Source organism: Salvelinus alpinus, chromosome 3 (genome assembly GCF_045679555.1).
Source record: "Salvelinus alpinus chromosome 3, SLU_Salpinus.1, whole genome shotgun sequence".
Lineage (NCBI taxonomy): Eukaryota > Metazoa > Chordata > Actinopteri > Salmoniformes > Salmonidae > Salvelinus > Salvelinus alpinus.
The window spans coordinates 67,724,117-67,739,491 of record NC_092088.1 but is presented as its reverse complement, the minus strand read 5'-3'; the positions used below and the strand labels follow the sequence as shown (position 1 = coordinate 67,739,491).

Below are 15,375 nucleotides of genomic sequence, written 5' to 3'. Positions count from 1 at the left end.
CATTATTAGGCACAGACAACAGCACAAAGGACAAGAAGGTGGAGACAACAACACATCACACAAAGCAGCTACAACTGTCAGTAAGAGTGTCCATGATTGAGTCTTTGAATGAAGAGATTGAGGTAAAACTGTCCAGTTTGAGTGTTTGTTATAGTTTGTTCCAGTCGCTAGCAGCAGCGAACTGAAAAGACGAGATACCCAGGGATGTGTGTTCTTTGGGGACCTTTAACAGAATGTGACTGGCACAACGGGTGTTGTATGTGGATGATGAGGGCTACAGTAAATATCTCAGATAGGGGGGAGTAAGGTGTGAGAGGGTTTTTATAAATAAGCATCAACCAGTGGGTCTTGCGACAGGTAAACAGAGACTTGTATGTGTATTTATTATGGATCCCCATTAGCCAAAGCAGCAGCTACTCTTCCAGGGGTCCAGCAGAAGGCAGTTTATACAATTTTAAAAACATTACAATACATTCACAGATTTCACAACAAACTGTGTGCCCTCAGGCCCCTACTCCACCAGTACCACATACAGTTGAAGTCAGAAGTTTGCATACACCTTAGCCAAATACATTTAAACTCAGTTTCTCACAATTCCTGACATTTAATCGTAGTAAAAATTCCCTGTCTTAGGTCAGTTTTGATTACCACTGTATTTTAAGAATGTGAAATGTCAGAATAATAGTAGAGAGAATTATTTATCTCAGCTTTTATTTCTTTCAACACATTCCCAGTGGGTCAGAAGTTTACATACACTCAATGAGTATTTGGTAGCATTGCCTTTAAATTGTTTAACTTGGGTCAAACGTTTCGGGTAGCCTTCCACAAGCTTCCCACAATAAGCTGGGTGAATTTTGGCCCATTCCTCCTGACAGAGCTGGTGTAACTGAGTCAGGTTTATAGGCCTCCTTGCTCGCACACACTTTTTCAGTTCTGCCCACAAATGTTCTACAGGATTGAGGTCAGGGCTTTGTGATGGCCACTGCAATACCTTGACTTTGTAGTACTTAATTCATTTTGCCACAACTTTGGAAGTATGCTTGGGGTTATTGTCCATTTGGAAGACCCATTTGCGACCAAGCATTAACTTCCTGACAGATGTCTTGAGATTTTGCTTCAATATATCCACATAATTTTCCTCCCTCATGATGCCATCTATTTTGTGAAGTGCTGCAGTCCCTCCTGCAGTGCTTCACGGTTGGGATGGTGTTCATCGGCTTGCAAGACACCCCTTTCTCCTCCAAACATTACGATGGTCAATGTGGCCAAACGGTTCTATTTTTGTTTCATCAGACTAGAGGACATTTCTCCAAAAAGCACAATCTTTTCCCCATGTGCAGTTGCAAACAGTAGTCTGGCTTTTTAATGTCGGTTTTGGAGCAGTGGCTTCTTCCTTGCTGAGCGGCCTTTCAAGGTTATGTCGATATAGGACTAGTTTTTCTGTGGATATAGATACTTTTGTACTTTTGTCCTTTGCACTTTTCGCACCAAAGTACATTCATCTCTAGGAGACAGAACGCGTCAGAACGCGGTATGACGGCTGCGTGGTTCCATGGTGTTTATACTTGAGTACTATTGTTTGTACAGATGAACATGGTACCTTCAGGTGTTTGGAAATTGCTCCCAAGGATGAACCAGACTTGTGATGGTCTAAAAAAAAAATTCTGAGGTCTTGGCTGATTTCTTTAGATTTGCCCATGTTGTCAAGCAAAGAGGCACTGAGTTTGAAGGTAGGCCTTGAAATACATCCACAGGTACACCTCCAATTGACTCAAATTATGTCAATTAGCCTATCAGAAGCTTCTAAAGCCATGACATCATTTTCTGGAATTTTCCAAGCTGTTTAAAGGCACAGTCAACTTAGTGTTTGTAAACTTCTGACCCACTGGAATTGTGATACAGTGAATTATAAGTGAAATAACCTGTCTGTAAACAATTGTTGGAAAAATTACTTGTGTCGTGCACAAAGTAGATGTCCTAACCGACTTGCCAAAACTATAGTTTGTTAACAAGAAATGTTTATGTTATCGTGTGTGTGTGTTTGTGATGCTTCACAATCCCCGCTGTTCCATAAAGTATTTTTTTATAGAGTTCCATGTCGTCATGGCTCTATGTAGTACTGTGTGCCTCCCATAGTCTGTTCTGGACTTGGGGACTGTGTGGCATGTCTTGTGGGGTATGCATGGGTGTCCAAGCTGTGTGCCAGTAGTTTAGACAGACAGCTCGGTGCATTCAACATGTGAATACCGCTCATAAATAAAAGTAGCGATGAAGTCAATCTCTCCTCCACTTTCAGCCAGGAGAGATTGACATGCATATTATTCATATTAGCTCTCTGTGTACATCCAAGGGCCAGCCGTGCTGCCCTGTTCTGAGCCAATTGCAATTTTCCTAAGTCCTTTTTAGTGGCACCTGACCACACGACTGAACAGTAGTCAAGGTGCGACAACTAGGGCCTGTAGGACCTGCCTTGTTGATAGTGTTGTTAAGAAGGCAGAGAGAGCATCACTTTATTATAGACAGACTTCTCATCTTAGCTGCAACTGCATCAATATGTTATGACCATGACAGTTTACAATCTCGGGTTACTCCAAGCAGTTTAGTCATCTCAACGTCCTCAATTTCATCATTATTTATTACAAGATTTAGTTGAGGTTTAGGGTTTAGTGAGTGTTTTGTTCCAAAAACAATGCTTTCAGTTTTAGAAATATTTACGGTTAACTCTGAAACTAACTGCAGCTCCCTTTGAGTGTTGCAGTTATTTCAGTTGCTGTAGTAGCTGACGTGTATAGTGTTGAGTGATCCGCATACATAGACACTCTGGCTTTACTCAAAGTCAGTGGCATGTCGTTAGTAAAAATAGAAAAAAGCAAGGGGCCTAAACGGCTACCCTGGGGAATTCCTGATTCTAACTGGATTCTATATGAGGCTTCCATTAAAGAACACCCTCTGTGTTCTGTTAGACAAGTAACTCTTTATTCACATTGTAGCAGGGTGTGTAAAGCCATAACACATACGTTTTTCCAGCAGCAGACTATGATCGATAATGTCAAAAGCTGCACTGAAGTCTAACAAGACAGCACCCAATAATTTTATCATCAACTTCTCTCAGCCAATCATCAGTCATTTGTGTAAGTGCTGTGCTTGTTGAGTGTCCTTCCCTATAAGCATGCTGAAAGTCTGTTGTCAATTTGTTTACTGTGAAACAGCACTGTATCTGGTCAAACACAGTTTTTCCCCAGAAGATTACTAAGGGTTGGTAACAGGCTGATTGGTCGGCTATTTGAGCCAGAGATTACCAGTTTACAGGAGTATAGAGTGCAGTGATGTGTCCTATGAGGAGCATTGGTGGCAAATCTGATGGCAGAATGGTAAAGAACATCTAGCTGCTCGAGAGCACCTTTACCTGCCGATCTATAAATTACTTCTCCGTAATCTAGCATGGGTAGGATGGTCATCTGAATCAGGGTTAGTTTGGCAGCTGGGGTGAAAGAGGAGCGATTACGATAGAGGAAACCAAGTCTAGATTTAACTTTAGCCTGCAGCTTTGATATGTGCTGAGAGAAGGACAGTGTACCGTCTAGCCATACTCCCAAGTACTTGTATGAAGTGACTACCTCAAGCTCTAAACCCTCAGAGGTAGTAATCACACCGGTGGGGAGAGGGGTATTCTTCTTACCAAACCACATAACCTTTGTTTTGGAAGTGTTCAGAACAAGGTTGAGGGCAGAGAAAGCTTCTTGGACTCTAAGTAAATAGACTTGGAATCACTGGCCACTTTAATAATGTTCATATACTGCTTTACTCATCTCAAATATATATATTATAAATATATATATTATAAATTAATTCCATAAAGAATGGAATTAAGAAATATAGAAATATTGGATCAAGCAACGTCAGAGTGGCATTGACAAAAATACAGTAGAATAGAATACAGTGTACATACATACATATATATATATATATATATATAGATATATATACACACACACACACACACACACACACACACACACACACACACACACACACACACACACACACACACACACACACACACACACACACACACACACACACACACAGTATTCTATTCTACTGTATTTTTGTCAATGCCACTCTGACGTTGCTTGATCCAATAGTTATATATTTCTTAATTCCATTCTTTTACATTTAGATTTGTGTGTATTGTTGTGTATTGTTAGATACTACTGCACTGTTGGAGCTAAGAACACAAGCATTTCGCTACACCGCAATATCATCTGCTAAATGTGTGGCTCAGTTGGTAGAGCATGGCGCTTGCAACGCCAGGGTTGTGGGTCCATTCCCCACGGGGGGACCAGGATGAATATGTATGAACTTTCCAATTTGTAAGTCGCTCTGGATAAGAGCGTCTGCTAAATGACTTAAATGTAAATGTAATGTGTATGTGACCAATACAATTTGATTTGAACATGGGCCAGCATCCCTGTGGAACGGATTTGACACCTTGTAGTGTCCATGCCCCGACGGATTGAGGCTGTTCTGAGGGGAGGAGGCAGCAACTCAATATTGTTTGGTATAGTATGTGAATAATAAATGATTTATTATAATCAACATAAGAATTCACACGAGATGCGTCGTAGGTTACATAAGGTACACTGTAGCTATGGTACTGCGTTGTATACAGACACCGCTTCCAGCTGCCCCGATGGCCATTCTAAATATTTCTTAAGATATTCAAATCCTCCTGCTGCAGGATTATTTTCCTCCTGCGACATCTGTGTATCGGGAATAGGGTGCCATTTGGGACAGAGCCTACATTTTCAAAGTAGCAGGGAATAAAGCAAGTTTGGGTTTCAATCCAACTGAATGACGGAGTTAATTATAACTGCCATAGCAGGCTTTGAGAACACAACTTTACTGGACATCTTATAAGTGTCTTTTTTCCCGAAAACAAAACTATTTTTGAAGGAAAATATCAACCGATTCTACGATTTTGTATGAAGGTACATTCAATAAAGGTTTGATTTAAACCTAATAAAGTAATGGACTCACTGGAAGGTGCAGCAGAGGGGGGTAGAGATTGTTGAGGTGGACCCCAACCTCTCATGTTGTAGGCTGACACCTGAACATAGTACAGCCTCCCCTGGAAAACACACACACACAACACACACGCACACATTATGTAAAATACTGTGTAAAATACATTTTCACATTAAGTAAAACGTACACACAGTATGTACTAGCCAGAGGAAGATGGTTAAAACAGCTGAAAGTTGAGCAGAGCACAGTAATATCACAGTATTGTGGTTGAATGAGGGCAACACGCTATAATGGTGACTTCTAGGATGTCACAAATGGCACCCTATAAACTTACATAGTGCACTACTTTTGACCAGAGCCCTATGAGCCCTAATCAAAACTAGTGCACGTTATAGGGAATAGGGTGCCATTTGGGAAGCATCCTAGAAGTCACCATTATAGCTTTCCCTCATTCAGCCCCTCACTCCATTACTGTGTCATTCCCACACTCCTTCACTTCCTCCCTCCAGCATTACCCTCCTCCTATACTGGCCCCCTCAATTACTCATCTGTCGTTGTGCTCCTTCTCTCTCTCATCCCCTTTCTCTCTGTGTGAGCTCCTTCTCTCTCTCTCTCATCCCCTTTCTGTGTGAGCTCCTTCTTTCACCTTATCTCTCTCATTGGATAATAAAATAGACAAACTACGAGCACGTATATCCTACCAACAGGACATTAAAAACTGTAATATCTTATGTGTCACCGAGTCATGGCTGAACAACAACATGAATAACATACCGTTGGTGGGATTTACGCTTTTTCGGCAGGATAGAACAGCTGCATCCGGTAAGACAAGGGGTGGCGGTCTATGAATATTTGTAAACAACAACTGGTGCAAGAAATCTAAGGAAGTCTCAGGCAAGGTTTTGCTCGCCTGAGGTAGAGTATGTCATGATAAGCTGTAGACCACACTATTTACCAAGAGAGTTTTCATCTATATTTTTCGTAGCTGTCTATTTACCACCACAAACCGATACCGGAACAAGGACCACACTCAATGAGCTGTATACGGCCATAATCAAACAGGAAAACGATCATCCAGAGGCAGCGCTCCTAGTGGTCGGGGAATTTAATGCGGGGAAACTTAAATCAGTTTGACCTAATTTCTACCAGCATTTTAAATGTGCAACAAGAGGGAAAACAACTCTAGACCACCTTTACTCCACACACAGAGAAGTGTAAAAAGTTCTCCCTCGCCCTCCATTTGGCAAATATGACCATAATTCTATCCTCCTGATTCCAGCTTACAAGCAAAAACTAAAGCAGGAAGCACCAGTGACTTGGTCAATAAAAAAAGAGGTCAGATGAAGCAGATGCTAAGCTACAGGACTTTTTCGCTAGCACAGACTGGAATATGTTCCTGGATTCTTCTGATGGCATTGAGGAGTACACCACATCAGTCACAGGCTTCATTAATAAGTGCATCGATGACGTCGTCCCCACAGTGACTGTACGTATATACCCCAACCAGAAGCCATGGATTACGGGCAACATCCGCACTGAGCTAAAGGGTAGAGCTGCCGCTTTCAAGGAGCGGGACTCTAACCCGGAAGCTTATAAGAAATCGCCCTATGCCCTCCGACGAACAATTAAACAGGCAAAGCGTCAATACAGGACTAAGATTGAATCATACTACACCGGCATGAGAGCATCAGCTGTTCCGAACGACTGTGTGATCACGCTCTCCGTAGCTGATGTGAGTAAGTCCTTTAACAGCTTCTACCCCCAAGCCATAAGACTCCCGAACAGCTAATCAAATGGCTACCTAGACTATTTGCATTGTCCTCCGCACCCCTCTTTTACGCTGCTGCTACTCTGTTTATTATCTATGCATAGTCACTTTAACTCTACCTACATGTACATATTACCTCAATTACCTCGACTAACCGGTGCTCCCGCACATTAACTCTGTATCGGTACCCCCTATATATAGCCTCAATATTGTTATTTTACTGCTACTCTTTAATTATTTGTTACTTTTATTTATCTATTTTTTACTTAACACTTATTTTTCTTAAAACTGCTGGTTAAGGGCTTGTAAGTAAGCATTTCACTGTACACCTGTTGTATTCGGCGCATGTGACAAAAATGTGATTTGATTTTTTCTCTCTCTGTGCTCCCTCTCTCTCCCCCTTCCTCCCCGTCTGCTGCATATACTTCAGTACTATTTACCATGGTAAGGCCGTTGATGGTACACTTGAGCGTTAGTAGGTTTTCCAACACCATGTCTCCGGCCAGCAATGAGAAATCCTTTAGACAGCTCCACTCCACTGTAATGACACATACATACGCACACGCACACAAAGTCAGCATTACAAATACACACAGACAATAACAACACAGACTGGGTATGTGTGTGTCCTCTCCATAATAGATATCAATAGGTACCCTGGTGCTGTGTATTACACTATTAACCTTCTCATTGGGCTGCTAATGCCTTGAGGTGTGTGGTTTCCCTCTCTCTGCTCTCTCTGCTCAATTCAATTCAAAGGCTTTATTGGCATGGGAAACATATATTAACATTTCCAAAGCAAGTGAAGTAGATAATAAAGTGAAATAAACAATACAAATTAACAGTAAACATTACACATTACAACATTTCAAATGTCATATTATTTGCAAATAGTTAAAAGTACAAAAGGGAAAATAAATAAACATAAATATGGGTTGTATTTACAATGATGTTTGTTCTTCACTGGTTGCCCTTTTCTTTCTCAATAGCAAGGCTATGCTCACTGAGACTGTACAAGGTCAAAGCTTTCCTTAAGTTTGGGTCATTCACAGTGGTCAGGTATTCTGCCACTGTGTACTCTCTGTTTAGGGCCAAATAGCATTCTAGTTTGCTCTGTTTGTTAATTATTTCCAATGTGTCAAGTAATTATCTTTTTGTTTTCTCATGAGTGGTTGGGTCTAATTGTGTTGCTGTCCTGGGGACCAGTTTGCTTGGGGACTTCTCCAGGTTCATCTCTCTGTAGGTGATGGCTTTGTTATGGAAGGTTTGGGAATTTCTTCCTTTTAGGTGGTTGTAAAATTGAATGGCTCTTTTCTGGATTTTAATTAGAGGCTATTGGCCTAATTCTGCTCTGCATGCATTATTTGGTGTTTTACGTTGTACATGGAGGATATTTTTGCAGAATTCTGCATGCAAACTCAATTTAGTGTTTGTCCCATTTTGTGAATTCTTGGTTGGTGAGCTGACACCAGACCTCACAACCATAAAGGGCAATGGGTTCTATAGCTGATTCAAGTATTTTTAGCCAGATCCTGATTGTTATGTCGAATGTTATGTTCCTTTTGATGGCATAGAAGGTCCTTCTTGCCTTGTCTCTCAGATCGTTCACAGCTTTGTGGAAGTTACTTGTGGCGCTCATGTTTAGGCCGAGGTATGTATCGTTTTTTGTGTATTCTAGGATAACAGTGTTTAGATGGAATTTTTATTTGTGGTCCTGGCAACTGGACCTTTTTTGGAACACCATTATTTTTGTCTTACTAATATTTACTGTCAGGGCCCAGGTCTGACAGAATCTGTGCAGAAGATCTAGGTGATGTTGTAGGCCATCCTTGGTTGGGGACAGAAGCACCAGATCATCAGCAAACAGTACACATCTAACGTTAGATTCTAGTAGGGTGAGGCCGGGTGCTGCACACTGTTCTAGTGCCCTCCCCAATTTGTTGATATGTATGTTGAAGAGGGTGGGGCTTAAGCTGCATCACTGTCTCACCCCACGGCACTGTGGAAATAAATGTGTTTTTTGCCATTTGCTCAGTACATCGTTTTCACTGAGGAAATGTACTCACTCTCTCCCTCTCTTTTTTCCTCTTTCTGCTCAATCTCTCTCATTTCTCTCTCCTTTGCTTCTACTTCCACAGAACCCCTAAAAGGCTTGTAAAGACTTCTACACCTCTAGGGAAAGCCCTGATGAGCAGAGATTAACTATAGATCATTACAAAGCCTGTTGTAACCTTCATGCTCCATATGCAACATAAGCCTATTAGTCCCAAATGACCAGCCCTTTAGCCTTTACAGTTCAATACACTGATCTGGCTCTGCTAGGGCTCTCTAGGGCTCTCTGGCCTTGAGCTAGAACGGATGAAGGTAGGTAAGGGTGGGAGAGAGAGAGGAGGAAGAAGAGAGGTGAGGGGAATAGCTAGCAGGGACAGAGGGGATTAGAGTGGAGGATGGTATAGGGATATTTAATAGTTTCACTGTCACCCCACGTAATTGTAGCTTGGAGGGAGAGAGGGATGGTGGGAGGGACGGGTAGGGAGGAGGGGAATAAGTCAATATCAGTCATGGCAATAGTTAATAGATTTACTGTCATCCCACAGGGCTAGAGGGAAGCAGGTTAGTGAGACAACAGACAGAGGGGGCACAGGGGTTTGAAATAAATTGCAGAGGGAAGGAGAATAGGAAAGGGGAGGCAAAGAGAGAGAGGAGGGAGAGAGAAGTGAGACAGAGAGAGGGGGAGAGAGAAGAAAGAGAGCATGAGAGAAAATACAGAGGGAGAAAGTAACAATGAAAAGCAACAATCATTTATTTGTTCCTACCCATTTAGTTTCCTTTCTAAATTGCAGTTCCTTTCATATGTGTACACATGTGTGTACGCGTGCGTCTGTGTGTGTTTCCACAAGTCTGTGTGTGTGTGTACCTCTGTACTTGGTGACCACAGCAGAATTGAGACAGTGGGGTTCCTGGAAGGTAACTGTGAGAGAGGAGCTACTGGTTACACACAGACCCACTGCAGACGGGGGCTCCGGCACACCTACCAAAAAAATATTAATAATTTTAGAAATGCCCTTTTTAAATCCGCAGTTGGCACGAAGTGCTTTACAGATACCCAGCCTAAAACCCCCAAACAGCAAGCAAAGCAGAAGCACAGTGGCTAGGAAAAACTTCCTAGAAGGCAGGAACCTAGGAAGAACCTGAAGAAGAACCAAGTTCCGAGGGGTGTGGCCAGTCCTCCTCTGGCTGTGCTGGTTTTAGAGTACATTAAGGACAGATAGTTTTTCATTATGTATATGCTGTTACGAAACCCTTGAGCTAACCTACTGATATTGTTACAAGTCTAGGCAGTCCTAGCTCTAGCTAAATGGTCTGTAACCTGATTTAACGTGTGCATTTACGTGAGAAGTCAGTGTACTCCCCTTGGTCGGCCAGCCCAAACAGATTATTGTGTGTTCAGTTTTTGAAAAATAAATATATACAAAAGGGAAACTACAAAAGGCGTGCCTAAAACAAAAGACGCAACACAAAAAATTACATTTGCAGGCCGAGAGGTTCCTTTCCACCTTTCTCTCACCGATTGCCAATCCCTGATTGCCAACACCTGTGCACAATCAACACTTAACAAGACTTCCTGGAAAAGCACAGCACCTGCCCCGGCTGGTGCTGCCCCCTGACTCGGCTGGTGCTGCCCCCTGACTCGGCTGGTGCTGCCCCCTGACTCGGCTGGTGCTGCCCCCTGGTGATGGAGTGTGGACGTGATAGTGTAGTGTCTAACTGTGCCCCTTAGAACTGAACTACCTAACCTAGTCCATAACAATGCTTGTCAGACTGATGGATAGAGCACACAAAAAGATGGGGCACAAACACAACACGAACATTTACCTCACAGTGCACCGACAGAGGAGTAGAGAATGTGTGTGTATGTCAAATTCAGTGGAGGCTGCTGAGGGGAGGACGGCTCATAATAATGGATGGAACGGAGTAAATGGAATGGCATCAAACACCTGGAAACCATGTGTTTAATGTATTTGATACCATTCCACTGATTCCACTCCAGTCATTACCAGGAGCCCGTCCTCCCCAATTAAGGCGCCACCAACCTCCTGTGGTCAAATCAAATCAACGTGTATTTGTCACGTGCACAGGATACCTCCAGGTGTAAAGAGCACAGTGAAACGTGCAAGCTCTTCCTCAACAACGCAGTCATCAATATCAAAGGTAAAAAATAGTGTGTGTATGTGTGTGTATGGAATTGTGTGTGTGCGTGTACAAATATGTGTCCAATACACACTCGCTCCTATCCTCCTTTATTGCTTGTCACAGCAGTAATGGATAGGAGATGTTTGGCAAGATGATAGAACACTCTCCCCTCTATTCTCTCCACTCCACCACCCCAGCAGGCGGTACCCCCAGGCCTGTTTGGAACGGTGTCCCAAATAGCACCCTATTCCTGGTTTAGTGCACTACCTTTGACCAGAGCCCTATGCACCATGTCCTATAAAGGGAAGAGGGTGCCATTTGGGACACACAGGGTGTAACTGTGGAGTCTGGACGACCTGCCAGCCATAATAACCTCACTCAGATTTCCTCCAAGCCTGTCTGGCACCTTTGAAATACACAAAATCCTCCTGTCAATTTCAGACTTGACACCTCCCATGGTGTGTGTGTGTGCCATCAGAGCTCCTAGTGGACAAAGACATGTGCTGGGGTTGTTGGGTTCACGCTTATAATCAAGTTGTTCTGTGTAAAAGGACTAAATATAGAAAAGAGATAATATCAACACACAAAAAATGAAAGATTCTTACCTGCAAACAATTGATGCTAGCCTTGTCCCCACTTATGTCCAAGGTTGAAGCCATACCACTCCACACTAAGGTATGTGGCAGCTATGACCATTTCTTTGTCTTCCCTATAATGTGTTGTTGTATTCTTTCTCCCCATCCCTTGCCTTAATACGGCTGTGCATTGGGCTCTGGTCAAGACTCGTGCAGTCCTAACACACGCATGCACCCTCCCTCCCTCCCTCCCCCCACACACACACATACAGTCCCAGCATACTCACGTGCATGCTGGAAGCCAGTCCTCATGCGTTTGTAGAGCTTGCTCCTCCACTCCCAGGCTCGGAGCTGCTTGTCTTTGTCACAGGCCTCCAGGCTGAGACCCTCTCTCTGGGCCTGGGCAGCCAGCTCCCCTGCCTTTCTCTCTGCTTCGATGACCAGGCTGCCGAGGTGGGCCTCGCGACTCTCCACACTGACAACTACAACACAGACACAAAACAGACATAAAGTTATAGACATAACATTACAGTTCCCCTGCCCTCATCTCAGCCTGCACCACCATGGAACCAAGGTGGGATTCATCACTGTCCACAACTACTATAACACAGACAGCCGCTATATTATAAGTCTAGCTAGCTAGCTTGACATGGCAAAATATTTAAAAAAATTATATTTAGAAAAACTAGCTGTACTTGGGGGATGCGACCCTTATAGTGCCTCACCCAACGCATTTAAGCCACTGAAAACACAGAAAAGCTGCCGAATCAACATGTCCTGATGTTTACATGTACCTTACACACAACCCTTCACCCTACACTGGAGAAAGCCTGAAGGCGTACAAAAACACTGATGGCTTCAGATATTTCAGTACGGGTTGGGTGAATGAGCCACGAATATGGCATTGCAGGACAGGAAGATGTTCCTTATCACAGGCAAGGTAAAAAAAGAAAAAAAAAGCTAGCCATCTATTAGAGCCCGACTGATAAATCGGTTGACCGGTATTATCGGCCAATATTAGCCTTTCACAGAAATATTCATATTGGGGCGGCAGGTAGACTAGTGGTTAGCATGTTGGACTAGTAACCAAAAGGTTGCAAGATCAAATCCCTGAGCTGACAAGGTAAAACTCTGTTGTTCTGCTCCTGAACAAGGCACTGTTCCTAGGCCGTCATTGAAAATAAGAATTTGTTCTTAACTTCTTTATGATAGGGGGCAGAATTTTCACTTTTGGATGAATTGCGTGCCCATAGTGAACGGCCTCCTACTCTGTTCCAGATGCTAATATATGCATATTATTATTTCTATTGGATATAAAACACTCTGAAGTTTCTAAAACTGTTTGAATGATGTCTGTGAGTATAACAGAACTCATATGGCAGGCAAAAACCTGAGAAATATTCCAAACAGGAAGTGAGAATTCTGAGGCTGGTCGATGTTCAACTCATCGCCTTTTCAATTCCCTGTAAGATATGGATCTGTTTGCACTTCCTACGCCTTCCACTAGATGTCAACAGTCTGTAGAACGTGGAATGAAGCCTCTGCTGTGATGTTGAGCCGGATGGGAGGTGTTTCAGTCAGTGGTCTGGCAGAATTCCAGTTCCTGGTCACGCGCATTACACATGATATCGCCTTGCGTTCCATTTCTTCTAGAGACACGAAGGAATTCTCCGGTTGGAACGTTATTGGATACTTATGATAACAACATCCTGAAGATTGATTTTCTACTTCGTTTGACCAGTTTATTCGACCTGTTATATAACTTTGAAGTTTTCGTCCGAGTTCGCTTGCATCTGCGCGAGCGTTTGGACATGTGCACTAAACATGCTAGCAAAAGTAGCTACTTAAACATAAGTAATGGACATTATCGAACAAAACAACGATTTATTGTGGAACTAGGATTCCTGGGAGTGCTTTCTGATGAAGATCATAAAAAGGTAAGGGAATATTTATGATGTAATTTCGTATTTCTGTTGACTCCAACATGGCGGAGAAATGTTGTTTTTATCTGAGCGCCGTCTCAGATTATTGCATGGTGTGCTTTTTACGTAAAGTTTTTTTTAAATCTGACATTAAGAACAAGTGTATCTTTAATTCTATGTAAAATATGTGTCTTTCATCAGTTTATGATGAGTATTTATGTTATTTGACGTGGCTCTCTGCAATTTCTCCAGATATTTTGGAGGCATTTCTGAACATGGAGCCAATGTAAACCGAGATTTGTGGATATAAATATGCACAAAACATAAATTATTGTGTAACATGATGTCCTATGCGTGTCATCTGATGAAGATCAAAGGTTAGTGATTAATTTTATCTCTATTTCTGCTTTTTGTGACTACTATCTTTTGCTGGGAAAATGGATGTGTTTTTCTGTGGCTATGTACTGAGCTAACATAATTGTTTGGTGTGCTTTCCCCGTAAATCCTTTTTGAAATCAGACAAACACAAATCAAACATGTGTAGCTTTAATTTGGTGTCTTCCATGTTGATTTCATGGAAGTTTGATTTTTATAGTAATATATTTGAATTTGGCGCGCTACATTTTTTCTGGCTTTTGGCCAAGTGGGACGCTACCGTCCCACATATCCCAGAGATGTTTACTGACTTGCCTAGTTAAATAAAGGTAAAATAAAAAATTGGTCTTTATTACACAGATACAGCTCCAATATTATATACATAGAATAAACAAATATGTCTGCTCATTTGCGGTCATTTTTAGTGTTTTCAATGGTTGCATGAAGAGGGTGCTCGACCAGCTGCTCATTAAAAATCAATCAGCCCTAGGTCACAACATGTGAGAGAGAGTAGGCATGGTGGTTTGAAGGTGAGTAGCTTGCCATAGCCAGCATATTTGAATAAGTAAATAATCAAAAGTACACGTCACCAAGCAAGGAGCCCTGTCCTCATCACATTCTCACTTCGTTAACGTAGCTAGCTTAGCGATCTAGCCAGCAAGGTAGTTAGCTTAGCTAGCAATCTGTGCTAATACTGGACTGGCGCCAAAGTGAACTCTCGTCCTTGATACAAAAAGAAAATGGTTACTGTCTGGGCCTATTATGTTAGCTAGTGTTCTTATTTAGTTAGTTTTCCCAAAGCCAGACAGTTGGCGCAGATCTATCGTTCAGGCCATGTGCTTGCATTCATGATGAGATAAGAAGCTTATGTTAGCTAGCTAGCTAAATTAGAAAACGTGTGACTGAAAACATTTATGCAGGCAAATACTTGCCGCACTAGTATTAGTCATCAGCTCATGCCATTTGCAGTTGAAATTTATAGCCAATACATTTTGTATTGAATAACAGTGGAACGTACATATGGTTTCTGTAAGAAAACATTGTCATAATGAACACCTAGCTTGTGCTTGTTTACAGTGGTTCTTCCTGTAAAAGTTACACCATACTGCCGCACTCCTTGTGGGCTGCCGCAGAATTCTATGGCACATTATCAGCCTTTGTTACCATTAATGTTAGTTAGTGCTAGTTTGACCACCAGAGGGCATCTTTGAGAAGCATTTGATAGCCTTCAATATTGGCTGTACTAGATAATTAAAAAACCTTTTTGTAAGAAGTATATGGGATTGATTTTAAGAAATGTAGCTTAATTGATATGATTCATTTTATAGTGTTTCTTTTCCAAGAAAAACTTAAAACAAAACCCTCAGGGTTTCTGTTAGGAAAATATGGTGCTGTACAACGTGACGGTCGGGAGTAAGCTACAGTACTAAGAGCATAACATTTCCACACCCTAATTGTAGTCTAACCAATACCCAAACAGAGATTCAGTGAAAATAAAAATCTCATTGATTTA

The 15,375-nt window shown here is 42.1% G+C and overlaps 1 protein-coding gene across 1 annotated transcript in view; it reads right to left on the bottom strand.

Moving 5' to 3' along the window:
- ankfn1a (ankyrin repeat and fibronectin type III domain containing 1a) overlaps positions 1 to 15,375 on the bottom strand; it is a 217,353-nt gene that overhangs the window by 67,822 nt on the left and 134,156 nt on the right. Inside the window, exons 10-13 of the mRNA XM_071393819.1 lie at positions 11,853 to 12,047; positions 9,714 to 9,827; positions 7,237 to 7,334; positions 5,041 to 5,131 (exon numbers count right to left, since the gene is read on the bottom strand). Coding sequence (XP_071249920.1) covers positions 5,041 to 5,131; positions 7,237 to 7,334; positions 9,714 to 9,827; positions 11,853 to 12,047 — 498 coding nt within the window. The remainder of the gene's footprint in view (positions 1 to 5,040; positions 5,132 to 7,236; positions 7,335 to 9,713; positions 9,828 to 11,852; positions 12,048 to 15,375) is intronic.